This window comes from Streptopelia decaocto (assembly GCF_964273445.1).
Source record: "Streptopelia decaocto genome assembly, chromosome: 4".
Classification (NCBI taxonomy): domain Eukaryota; kingdom Metazoa; phylum Chordata; class Aves; order Columbiformes; family Columbidae; genus Streptopelia; species Streptopelia decaocto.
This window is the reverse complement of record NC_138658.1, coordinates 45,181,468-45,195,188: the sequence shown is the minus strand read 5'-3', so window position 1 is coordinate 45,195,188 and position 13,721 is coordinate 45,181,468. Positions and strand designations below refer to the sequence as shown.

At 35.7% G+C, this 13,721-nt stretch overlaps 1 protein-coding gene across 1 annotated transcript in view; it reads left to right on the top strand.

Moving 5' to 3' along the window:
- MTNR1A (melatonin receptor 1A) overlaps nt 1-13,427 on the top strand; it is a gene marked incomplete at its 3' end in the record, with an annotated part of 54,171 nt that extends 40,744 nt beyond the window's left edge. Inside the window, exon 2 of the mRNA XM_082051165.1 lies at nt 12,559-13,427. Within this exon, the coding sequence (XP_081907291.1) occupies nt 12,559-13,427 (869 nt within the window). The remainder of the gene's footprint in view (nt 1-12,558) is intronic.
- Between the last annotated feature and the right edge of the window lie 294 nt (nt 13,428-13,721).

Here is a 13,721-nt window from a genome sequence, read left to right as displayed (position 1 = left end):
TTTATTCTGTGCTGTGTGAAAAATGTCATCATGAAAGGAAAAAAAAAAAAAAAGCAACAAGCAATAAATGATTTCCCCTTCTCATTGTAACTTCTAGAACCTGGTCAAACCATGGCCAACATCTGTGGAAGATTTATCATTCAGTCTGAAGGCAAAAAAATAGTTAAGATTTATCAGAGTGATATTCATTAACTGCAAGTGTAACAGTATATGCAAGCCAAGCATCCTGTTTCCATATTCGGTCATATGCAGTAAATATCAATTGACCCATTTATGGAGGACATTCCAAACATTTCATACTATGAAGAGCTTAGGTAGGGTTACAGTTCTTGTTTTAAACATTCTATTTAAAATTATTTAAACCATTTTAATGTTTTTAAACACCATCATGAATCCTGTAGCAGACTAACTAGAGGATGCATCAGTACTGTTCATATCACTGAACACTGTAAAAGTATCAGCATTTATTTAAAATAGCTTCATTTTTTGCCTGCAGTAAAGTCACAGTGTATATTTGAGGCTGTCCAGAAGAAATACTTAAAAAACCCCTCAGGTCTTTATTTGTCTGAAGAATTAAAGGAATAATGACTTCAGAATATATTTTTTAAGTTATATAAATTCTTTATAGTCATTTTTTCTCTGTTATTTCATCTGTACTGCCAGTTGCTTTTGTGATGAAGAAGCTAAATTGTACAAAGATAAGAATCCTAGGGACCCTTAAAATAAATGAAAATATTTTTATGGTCATTCAAATGCCATAAATGTTGAAGTTTCTCTTAAGATCTCTATAGACTATTGCAAAGGAGATAGCATTAGAGAACTGAGAAACTTTTTTCTCCAAGTCCGTTGTAGTTCTGTTAGAGCACTAGAAATTAGATCCTTTGGAAATAAAAGAAAAGGAAAAAAGTTTAGGTGCAGAGAAATTTTATATTTCCCCCAACTTTTTGGTACAAATTAAAATACAGATTTTACCTAAGGTATAGCAAAGTCTTCATTCCTTCTCCTTTAATATAAAATTTCAAGTGTAACCCGCAGTCAGGAGGCTAGTTTAAAATATACATCTCATATTAGCAAACAAATATTATTTCTGAGTGAACTATACTATACAGGTGCTAAAATTTGATAATTAATTACCTGAATGAATCAGGAGAATAGTGCATAAACTACCTAATTCATTAATAATCTATTCTGTATCTTATATCTAAATTGATGTTTTTTTAAATAATACAGAGGGGGAAAATATACTAATGCTTCTATGTTTTTGACACACTTAAATTGCTAGGGCTATCATTTTAATTGCTTGCTGCAGCAATCCCGAATAGATTTCTCACACCAACATGCTCTAAGAAACTTGGCTGAAACCTAAATTGTTGCTTTGTCGTACTTTGAATTTGCTTGACACTTAGGGTAACCAGTTTAGGTTTAATTTGTATTCCTTACTGCATTTTTACCCCAGCGTGGCAGGTGCAGAACCCTGCAGTTGATGTTGTGCTCACCAAATTGCAAGGACATGTGCTAAGAAAGGGATTCTGCTGGCAGGCTGCAGATATACACAGACATGGGAGGACAGTGTAGGTGTTCCAGGGTAGGACTACAACAGTCTATTCTGGTCCAATAACTGGAGTAAATTTCTCAGGTTTTATAATTTTTTTAATAGAGGAAAGGAACTACATATCATGGGATCTTACCCTCTCTTAATCAGAACTGTTGTTTTCCCATTTCCCTCTCATAAAGAGGAATAGACAAACATTAGACAGGTATTAAGATCCTTGGCCTTGCTGCCATGTGTATACAAGTTCCACTTCTTTGTCCTTCTTTTTGTTTCCAGTGCTAAATGCAATTCTGATGCTACAGAAGACCAAGAGTTCTTGATACCATCAGTTAATTTAATGAACAGAACCCACTAGTATTGCAATTAAAATCACACTTATTCTAGTGAATTCCCCATGTTATTTGATACTGTTTCACTTGTCCCCCAGTGGTCTGGGACCACCCAACTTCTGGATTTTTGCTGTAGCACAAAAGAGAAAATGAAGAAATGAGATGGAGGCAGGAAGAACTGGAGGCAGCTGGGTCTTTGAAAATGACACTATGGAATATCCCCTAAAAATCCTCGAACTACTAAGGTGGAAGTGTCACATGAGAACCTTCTCACCTTTTTAAAGGAACCTGGGACAAAAAAAGAGGAAAGAAGGGAGGAAAAAGGCTTCTGGTATAAACGTAAAATACTTTGGCTTGTAAAGCAGTAAGACATGCAATGATGGAATAAATAAGAAAAGGAAGAAAGTGAATAGAGGAATAGAGAATGGGTAGAGGAAGGGAGAGTAAATATGTGTTTAACTTTATTTAAGTGATATTTTCTATAGTGATATTTTCCAGTTTCCTGGCAAAAGTCCTACCATTGCTGATTTTAGGAGAAAGAACTGGGAAGACTGTTTTAAGAACTCCTTTCTTTAGCTTTGCTGTCTACTCTGAACTCTGTAATCAAATGTGGGATTAACTGAATGACCACCTATACTGTTCTTAGTCATAACAGGAAAAAAATTGATTATTTTGTAGACTTAAGAGTTTTTTTAACTTCTTTTTCTTCCCATGAATAATTCCATGGATAAATTCAGCCACAAAATCCTGTTACATGAAACCGTGACTTTCAAAGAGATTCAGGAAAGGGATTTCAAGTTTGCAATATTATATACAGTATAGAAGTCTGCTGTCAGTTATGTGGTTGCACCTTCACTCTCCTGTTTTCTCCTACTTGTTTTGTCAAGGGGAAAGGATTTGGCTGTATAATAACATTTTCCAGCATTGATCCTGACTAATCTATGAGATTTTGTACAAATACAAAACATAATTATATTTCACAAGCATACCTCTTAGCCTTTTTCCACTTTTCCCCTTCCATTTATTTTAGTTTCCGAACTGTATTATTAGTTTTATTTATCTGAGCAGTGATATTACTGTGATAGTACCATTTTTGTCCTTCCATTTATTTCCAGTCTTTAATGCAAATACAGTTGAAGGGTTGAAAAAGTACCCTTAGCTGATCCTGCTGCGATGCAGTTCAGTAGCATGATCCTCTGACATCAGCAGTATTGTTATTCTAATCGGTTTCATACAGCTTGCTGAACTGTGATGACAACCTTAGCGTTCTGTGACATCTAGGCAACACCTTGTTGGAAAACAAACTGTTCTGCAGGATTTTTTTCCCTCCAAATGAATCATAGAAATTAGAGATAGAAAAGATCAAATCAGAAGCGGTAATATAATTCCCTTCTGTGAAAGTGGATAAGTTACTCAGGCAAATCTATTTGGTCTCCAAAATATTGTCATCATGGTAAAATGGGATGATATTCAAAGGGAATAGATGTCCTGACATTGAAAACACACCAGCCCAGTGAACTGCAGAAAGAGCAGTCCAGGCAGCTACCAGAGCCAAAACCAGGGTTGCAGAACTCGAGGCATCCACCACCACGCCTGACTGCCCTGGGTTCTAACTTCTGCCTGCAATACAGCAGGGTTTGTTCACTCACTTCATTGTCATTACAAGCCTTCTTGCTGTTTTATTTTATGTCTTAGTTCATCCTTGGCTGGGTGGACAAACAAAACCTAAGTTAATCATTTAAACAGAATTATGTCTGACTGGATTAGTTGTCATGACTTCATATTTTGGTGAAAAGCACCTATAGAACTTAATAAAACACTAATAGATACTGAATGGGGCACATAACTATAGCAATATTAATTCTGAGTGTCAGGAAATATGAGTGCAACACTTCAAACTTTTGTCAAACAGCAGTTGAACTGTTTATTTTATCAACATCTACTGGAGATTTGTCAATTAAGTGTTTAAAAACCTGAATTGTTGACTTCAATTTCAGGACCATTTGTTTAACAAGAGCCACTTTCATCTGGTATTTCAGTATTATAAAACTACAAAACTGTATGACAGTGCCAGTTTCTTACAATCTAGTTACCAAAGTAAGTATGTATTAGCTAGATATTACTCTGATCAAATTTTAGAGGGTTCCATAAAAGAAGAGAAGCCTTGCTCAATTTGCTGCTGCTTCTAAAGCAAAATATCTTGGATGTAAACCTACTATGTAGAGTCTCAAAGCAAAATATTTCTTGGCACTGCATAATGTAACAGAAAGATGACTGTATCTTGAGGTTCACTGGTAGTTCTGACTGCTATTATTTAAAGTCCTTTTCAAAACTGCACTTCTTAAAAATCCTTACAAAACACCCAAGCCCTGAACAACTCTTGATTTTTAAGTTTAGGTCCACAAAAAGATCTTCAGTCAACTTCTGTCTGTTCCTACAATAGGCAGAAATACCTCAGTCTTGCCAGTACTGAGATATTCGATATCCTGTGCACATACTAAACCTACTGCCTAGTACAAATTAAGTAGTCCTATCATGTGAGAGGTCCAATACAAGAGTTATTTTCAAAGAAGCCCTGACATGTCATACAGAACTGCCAGAGGCAAGGTACATCCCCAAGTCTGTAGCACTCATCCAGCATATGGATTCAATTCCTTTCTCTGCCTGACAGCAAAACTCACATCGCTTTCCTCTCATGACTGAACCACCAAAAATAGCAGTGCCAAATATTTTTAGATTGTAAGAAGGAGAGCAGTAGCTGTCTCACACATGTGCCATGGGACTGCAGAAAAAGATGGCAGGTGCTAAAGTCACAGAAAACTGTACGCTGTTTGGCATATCAGCAAAACTACTTAATCGCATCTACATACTGTTTGGCTACAGTCAACTTGGACCTGACATCAAAATCCTCCTTTCCTTTATTCTGAGTATTATACAATTCCTTGCTGCCATTTTCTGCCAATTACTCTTTCATGCATCTAATCTTCTTGGCCAGAAGATGGCATAGGCATTTCAAATTAAATTGTTGCTGCAGCTTCACTGCAAGTTTCTTTATGATAATTACTAGAATCTAAATACAGTATAACATTTTATTTTCAGAGTGCATCATAATGATCTTTCATTTATGCTGTGCTGATTATGTCAAATTTTCTTCAACTTGCAGCACCCTGGAATAAAGTATTACAATATGGATCATTCTGATAACATAATCTTTAACAAATCTGTTCTTTCATATCTCTCAAATATACTGTTGTATAGTTCTCCAGCTGTCCAGACCTGTAAGACTCAGCACTGTGAATTTCTATCAACTGCAGTTAACAATTGAGGTTATTTAGGTCCCTCCAGGATCTGAACTTGTCTATGATACTCAGAATTTCTACCTTAGTAAGATTATAAATGAGTTCAAACCATAAATATTTCATACTCTCTGCTCAGTGCTAACAAGCTAGCTACCTGACATCATTACAGCTGCAGGCAATTGCCATGTCTATAATTACACAGCTGGTTTCATTACTGTCCCAACCAAATGATATTAATAGAAGGTCTGAAAATCCCTTCCGTTATGTGACAGAGATGTACATTTGAATGAGGTTTTATGAAAATTGCTAAGTAATACAAGGTCTTTTTTCACCTCAAAAGGAATGAGAAAGGTTTTTCTGCATGTGATTAAAGCTAAAAGATACATTGTGGGCTTTAAGCCTTTCAAATTTCCCTGCATCACCACCTGGAGCATCAGGGTTAATTTGCTAATGAGAAGCAAAACCCACAGGCCCATCACACTATTAAAATTTAATGTGCACATGGACTTCTTGATTCAGGTCAGGTTTATAAATAGTGCCTTTAGTTTAAAAATAGGCTTTTCAGATCTAAGGGAGTTGATATTATGATCTGTAAAGAGAATGAGGCTCCCAGGAGTAAATGGAGCTTATGTAATATTTATTCCTACATTTCTGCTCAGCTGTTTTGTGCTATTTTGATGCTGACCTCCAAGGACTGTTAGTTTCTTAAACCTTTCAAATCTTTCTTCAGTGAAGCTGAGGCTGTCTGCATGCTCACTTACCTAGGTAGCCTTACTTGGCTTTGGGATTTTGCCTAAGAAACAGTGGCCAATGACCCCACTTACAGGTATTTTCACTTAATAATTTTTATTGCATGCAGCCTCTGTGGAATCCCAAACTGTGCTGCCTAGAAAGATTATGGACAGGTCTTCCTTTTCTTGAAACATTATGACTGGTTTAGGTCACAGGGAGAAGAGTTACTGAGCATGTAGAGTTGAGCTCTGTCTCCAGGTACATGAAGAAGGACATTAAGTTTTCATTAGGCACTCACAAAAACAACTTTCAATACTTGGCTTTATAGTTGTTTGTGATGTTTTAGAAGTGAAATACCAATGTTAATGGAACAACATTCAGAGCAAAAATGTTCCTGGAATATGAAACAAATCTAGTGTTAACCTGTCATTGAGACACCATTTTGTGCATGGAAACAGCCGTGAGAGAAGCAGAGGCATGACCAGTAGGAAAGCCTAAGAAAACGCCTTTGTAAGGAAGAAGTTCAGCTTTTAGTGGCAAAATGAAGCATATTGTATTAATGTCCTGTTTTTGTTAAAAACAAGACCAGTTATCTTTTAGTGAATTTTCCTTTCAGCTAAGTTCTTCTAAGTAACTGCACTTTTCTGAATTTTTGCCTGCATGTTTCTTGGACACTGTGCTCCAAGACAGACAAGAGTGGCCAATGGAATGCTGAAGAAGCTCATGTTTAGATTTATTGCTATGACGGCCAAGAATATTGATAAGATTTCACACATTGTGTCATGAGAGGGGCATATTTGCAAGGAGGAGTGGACAGAACAGGTGACTAAAACTGACCGAGTATTCCACCCCATATGCGTCATACACGCTATATAAGAGGGAGATCATACAGGTCTCACTCTCTCCCACCATGGCTGGCATCTGAAGAGGACCCTGCCAGTGGTGCCTGCAAATCTGAGGCCTGGTCCCAGGCCTGCATCCCTGCATCCAGTTTCTGGTTTGCTGTGCAGTCCCACCCAGGACTTCCAGGTGCCTGCCCTGCAGCTGCTGGAACCACGCCAGCTCCACCCACCACTGGAGGGGTTAAACGCTGCTCTAGCCCGGGAATTTCAAGATTAGTTTTGTATATTTTGTATATTTTTTCTATTTATTAGTACCATTTGTAAAGCCTTTAAAACCTTTTTCCAATTTAAAAGCCTCTCTCCCTTTTTCCTCCTTGTCACCTTCCCCTAGCGAGGACTTTATCCACTGCGGGGAGGGTGGAGGGATTAACAGAGAGCATCTGCAATGGTTTATTGTCGCCTTGCAATTAAACCTTGACAATTAAGTATTACACTTAGCTTTCTAATTTTCCTTTCTTCATAAACTAGCCCAATGCCTTATTTCGTGTGATAACTTATATTCTGCAATCAGAGACTAATTTGCTCCTGCTGTTCAGTTGTGAAGGTCAGTGACTAGTTTTCTAAACCAGATGGTTTATCTGCTATCTATCAATGCTGTCACTTTTGCTGGGTGTAGATGTGTTAGTACAATCCTGTGTTAAGTTATAACTATGAGGTACCACATTTAAATTTTTTACTTCCTGCTGCAGGAATTCATTAGCATGCACCTCATCTTAGTTTTGTTTTCAACTGGCAGTATAAAACCCCAGATTCACAGTCTCAGGAAAGGCTGGATTAATGAGAAACACTTCAAAATGCTAAAAAAAAAATCTGTAAGTTATCAGTAGAAGTATTTGAGTGATCAGAAATGAGTACTTTAAAATGTAAATAAAAACCTTGGTGCTATTTAACAAGTAAAAGCTGTGGTCATAACAATCATGACAATATTATATTTGAATGCATTATAGCTTCTAGAAAACCTGTTCTACATTTATAGCAAAACATCCTGTTAATTAAGCCCAGTTATGAAACAATCACAAGTGACTGTTAACGTATCTGGAAATATCTGACAAACAATAAAAAAACCCAGTAGATAAGGATGGCATGGACCTGGTAGTTAGAAATTAAGTTTGATTATGTAACTGGTCCAACATTGCAAATGGTTATGCTGTCTTCTTTCCTTAAAGATATACTTAAAAAATAAACATTAGAGATCCAAGTTGATGGCCATTGGAACAAAAACTTTGTACATTATTTCGACGGTAGCTGCATATACTATTTGGTCTTACCTAGAAGCAGAAGCATCTCTCCAGTTAGCATAAAGATTCTGTATCCCTCAGTTAAATTTGGTGCAACCTGAAACACTAATGTGTAAACAAGAAGTGTTATATACTTAAAAATGCAGCAACATGATGAAAACACGATGGTGTCTGGAAAGCATTTGTTATAATAAGCTGATACATTATTTATGTGGGAAATAATTTGAAATAGGTAAATAGAAACAGCAACCTGGTACAAACAATAGTAGGTACCGTAATATCTGCGAAAAAAGGGATGAGAGTAGCCCTACCAGTGTTGCCAACAAAATGAGAACTTCTCTACAATTAATTCACATTTCCTTAGTGCCAAAAAATCCTAGCTGGAGTCCCTAATGCTTCAAAACATTGTTATTTTGTTGAGCCATTACCCTTTTTTACAATATATATTTTTTTTTGCTCAAGCTAAAAGTTTTGGAGGAGTTTAAATACTTCATCGTCTCAGCACTTCAGGTAAGAGCTCTGCAGACCGTATCAGTTCTCCTAATATTGCAGAAAGAATTAATCCTTTTTGATCTGCTGATGAAGTGCTCAGCCCTCCAGTCTAAGTCTATGGGAAGCATTCAACATCACTTAGACTAAGTATCTGTAACTTTTTCAATTGATATTCTGCACTTATTTAAGTTGCTAGACATTTCTGGAAACTTCCTAATTCCCATTAACTGAAGGACATAATTAGCACTAAATCTAGGGGAATAAGAACCCACATAGTAATTTGTCTATACTGCACAGATACAAGTTGCTATTTGTGTTTGCATAATATATACAACTACATCATGTAGTTCTTATTTGATGTTCTTATATTCATTTTGACACCACAACAATCCCATAAGCATTTTTAAATAATCTCTCAAAGTTATTACACTCAGTTCATGTTGCATTTTGCTCTTGGAGAAGTCAAAGTGTCTGGCAGAGCACTTGTTAGTTTTTTGTTGATTTAAACCAGCTTTTTATTCAGGAGGTAGGTCTGATGTTACTGTGTGCTGAGCAGAAAGGCATCTTTTTCAGTAAGAATGGCGAAAATCCTTAATGGAATGTTGCTCTAGAATTCATCTAAGAGCATAGCCTGCTAAAGCTGGTTACAAATATGTTATCTATATTCCCACATACATTTGTAGCACATCTGCTTAAGTTGATTAAAGTTAATTTGACTTATGTCAAAGTCAAGAAATTCAACCTCTACCTTCTCGGTTCAGCCAACTTGTATTAATGCACAGTAATGCATTCTTAAGTTACATAAATCATGTTTTTTTCACAGCAATGTGATCTCACTCTCTAGAGAGAACAAATACTTTTTGTTCAAGGAAGAGTTATTAAAGATTTTGGTTATGTGGGTTTTTAAAGGGTTCAGTATGGAAATTCAGGCTTTGTTTATAGCATTCTGTTCAAACCTGATGCTGAAGATGAAAATTAAATTTTTCCTATATATATATTTAATGGAACTCACATCTACAATACCAGGTGTTCCACAAACACAGCAGTTTAATCTCAGAATATGCCATTAAATATATGGGAATTTAATAGAATATCCATATTTTCCACTGATGGCAGGTGCCTACGTCTAGGATCATATTATTAAAGTGTATGTTATATAACATGTGAAAGCTCAAAGTAATTTCATATCTAACTTTAGAGTATGAAACAATGAACCTCCAAATATCTAACAAACTAATCTCAAACACATTTTTATTTGAACTTCCCGTTCTTAAAGAAAAAGTTTCTGTTATCACAAGGGAAAAAGTATCTGAACTCAAGTTTGAGGTTAAACCTGAAAGGCAGGTTGAAAGTCTTCTCTGCAAGCAGGTATCTGTTTTCAAGACAGTTTCTAGCCCAATGCTTTGGTCATCCAGCTGACATGCTAACCATAAGCTGACAGCCTGAGACTTCTTTTCCAAGCTTATGATTTTTTTTAAAAAAAGACAGGCTCCCAGGATATCCTCCTAGCCTTCAATTTCCATATGAAGCAGCTTGTATTTCCAAGACTCTCAGAGTTTGTTGCTCTATGGCTGCTGACTGAGAAGATAAGCTGGGACAACCATGGTGCACCAGTTTATGGAAGCCTAAAATCTGGCTGATTTGAAGCCAGAGCGCCTACTCTTCCTGGACTCAGTTACTCAGTTACATCCAAAGCACAGGGCTGCTAGAAGTATTCAGAGATAAGTATAACACATGTCTTATTTCAACAAAGGGAAGACCTCTACACACTTTGAGCTTTTTTCTTATAGCTGAACCTTTTGGCTCAAGTGTGTAAATATTGATAATATTAACAATATCAATGGAGAGCACCAGGAGAATTTTCAGTGGATGGCAGAGAGAGAAGCTTGGGATGGGCAGTCTTCAGCTAAACAGAAAAAAATTAAACAAATATAAATAGGATTCTTTTAAGTATTGCATATAAATACATGTCCTGGCTCTTTTTTTCCATTGGAGTTTCTATAGTGCCATTTCCTCAAACCTGCCATATTCTGGATAGGGAAAAAAAACCCTGCCAACAGCAACTTTTCATTCACTTTCCACATCTTGATTCATAAGATAAACACAGAGCTCTGAGTTTCATACAGTCTCTTTATCCATTATTGTATCGATTGTACTATATCAAGGACAAATTCTGAAAACAATGTTTTTTTCACTTGTCTTCTGCTTAAAGGAGATATTCTATTTGTGTTGAAATGATCTGGAATTCTGCCAAAGCCTTCAGGATAAGTGTATTTCAGACAGTGAATTCCTGGGCAAAAGAAAAAACAACTACAACAACCATCAAGAGGAAGTTAGTTATGAAACCAGATATAAAATATATTTAACTAGTGTAGCAATCTTTTAACTGAGGCCATTTGTCCCATCTGCCAGTATAAATATCAAATGTGATGCTTCGTGCATGTATCAACATTTAAAAAATAAAAAACAACAAGTAGCATCCCAAGCTAGATAATTTCTATTCTTTTCTCTGTAGGTGTATGTGGATTTAATATTTCTACCTGACCATTTAAAACATGTGATTAGTAAGAGAATACGCATTTTAAGATATGTGAGATAATATATTAAAAAAGTATTGGTTTGAGAATCATAGCAGTAAAAATGCCCTATTGGTCCATAGATAATTTTACCTTTTAACCTATTTTTATCTATTGATATTTTATCTGCTCAAAATAAATGCATAAAAGAGTTCACTAAGCCCACTTTGGGTTAATAAGGAAGTTCTACATAATCTAGCAATATATTTTTCTCATAGGTTGCAATAGGAGCTCATATTTCATCTTCAATAAATAATCTTAGAATTCCAAAATATAATCTCAAACACACAGAGCTATGTCTACATGCATACACTTGGATTTATCTACCTACACACATGTACATATCGATACACATTTATAGTTTTCTGTAGATATGGACATGAATAACTAGACTAATACATGTAGTAGTTATTTTTTAAAAAATAACAAAATTTATATTGATGTATATTGTGACCTTCTCTTTAGAAACTAGAATGTCTAGGAGGAATTCATATGAGTTATCATTTAAGCAACTAAAAAAAGAATGTATAATCTATGCTCAAAAGATATTGATTCAAAACATTATGAGTTCAATTTTTTATGGAGAAAAGACATAAGTTCTGTTGAGAATTAACAAATCTAAAATAATGTCTTTGTTTAAATTAACAAATGAACCAAGAGAATGGATCATTGCTTAATTTTCCAGTTGGGAGGCAGAGAAAAATATGGCATTGCTACTCTTTGGGAACTGTCCTGGTCACTGCCCAGCATCAGTCCTTTTAATGAGAAGTATGTCTCTCAGCTTAGGAAAGACAACTAAGTTTGTGCTCAGCTAGACTCTTAGAAATTTTTACTTAAAATTCCAAAGATGCTACTTACCAAAATACGAATTGCTGGCAATGAGATTAAAAAAAAAAAAAAAAAAAAAAAAAAGAACGATTTTTTAAAGTCACATTAGTGAGCTTGAAATACAAGTGGAAAAAAGATTTTCATTTCAGGACTTGAAAAAATTAAGGGGCAACGTAGGGAATGGGAATTAAGTTAAATATGGAAGGTAAATGTTTTGAAACTGACTACTAACCATATTATTTGATTTTTCAAGAGACACTATATATTTAAAACCAAAGCAGGGCTTAAAGTTATTAATATTTTAATTTGGTATAATTTCTGAGTCTGTATGATCAGAAGAATCCAAATAAATGAGATGATAAAAATATTAGGTCATGGTAATTAAAATCAAAGACAGTTTTCTTTTTAAAAGTACAGCTTAAGTTATGTTACTTACTTTTTAGATTAAAAATGAGTGTCTTACTTCTGACACGTAATTTTGATATAGAAAGTAGAAACTAATTACATTTAAAGTGTTCCAGTGAAGCTAGTCATTAATATATTGAGAACAGAAATGACAGAAAAGAGTGCAAGAAAAACTAATACTTGCCTTTTAATATTTATTTTACAGGAAATGTGTTTGTTGTAAGCCTGGCAGTTGCCGACTTGGTCGTAGCAATCTACCCGTATCCACTGGTCCTCACATCTGTATTTCACAACGGATGGAATCTGGGATACCTTCACTGCCAGATTAGCGGCTTCTTGATGGGCCTAAGTGTCATTGGATCGATCTTCAATATTACAGGCATCGCTATCAATCGGTACTGCTATATCTGCCACAGTCTCAAATACGACAAGCTGTACAGCGACAAGAATTCGTTGTGCTATGTTGTTCTTATCTGGGTCCTAACATTTGTTGCTATTGTGCCCAATCTGTTTGTGGGATCGCTACAGTATGACCCCCGGATTTACTCATGTACATTTGCACAGTCTGTGAGCTCAGCATATACAATAGCAGTTGTGTTTTTCCATTTCCTGCTTCCCATAGCCATAGTTACTTTCTGTTACTTGAGAATATGGATCCTCGTTATTCAAGTAAGGCGAAGGGTTAAACCAGATAACAACCCCAGACTGAAACCACATGACTTCAGAAACTTTGTAACCATGTTTGTGGTATTTGTACTGTTTGCAGTCTGCTGGGCTCCTTTGAACTTCATAGGCCTTGCTGTGGCTGTCAACCCAGAAACTATAATCCCTAGGATTCCGGAGTGGTTGTTTGTATCTAGTTATTACATGGCCTATTTCAACAGTTGCCTTAATGCTATCATATATGGACTCCTGAACCAGAACTTCAGAAGAGAATACAAGAGAATTATTGTCAATTTGTGTACAGCAAATGTTTTTTTCCAGGATAGTTCTAATGATGCAGGAGACAGGATGAGAAGTAAACCTTCTCCATTGATCACAAACAACAATCAAGTGAAGGTGGACTCTGTCTGAAAATGAGAATCTTATTATTGTCACTCAACATCATCCAAATAAAGTATCTGTTTTATTAGACCTACTGTTAAATATTATAGTGAAGTATCTCTTCTACATTGAAAGCACTTTGATCAAATTCCTTGCATGGTGTTTGGGAACTCAAGTTACAGAGCTCTGTCAAACAGATTCTATTATACTATGTTGTATCTCTCATATAGCAACACAGTGATATCCTTGAGGGAATTACAAAATTATGCATGGATACTTTTTTTTTTCCTTAAATGGAGATAAACAACTAGAAACAGATTGAAG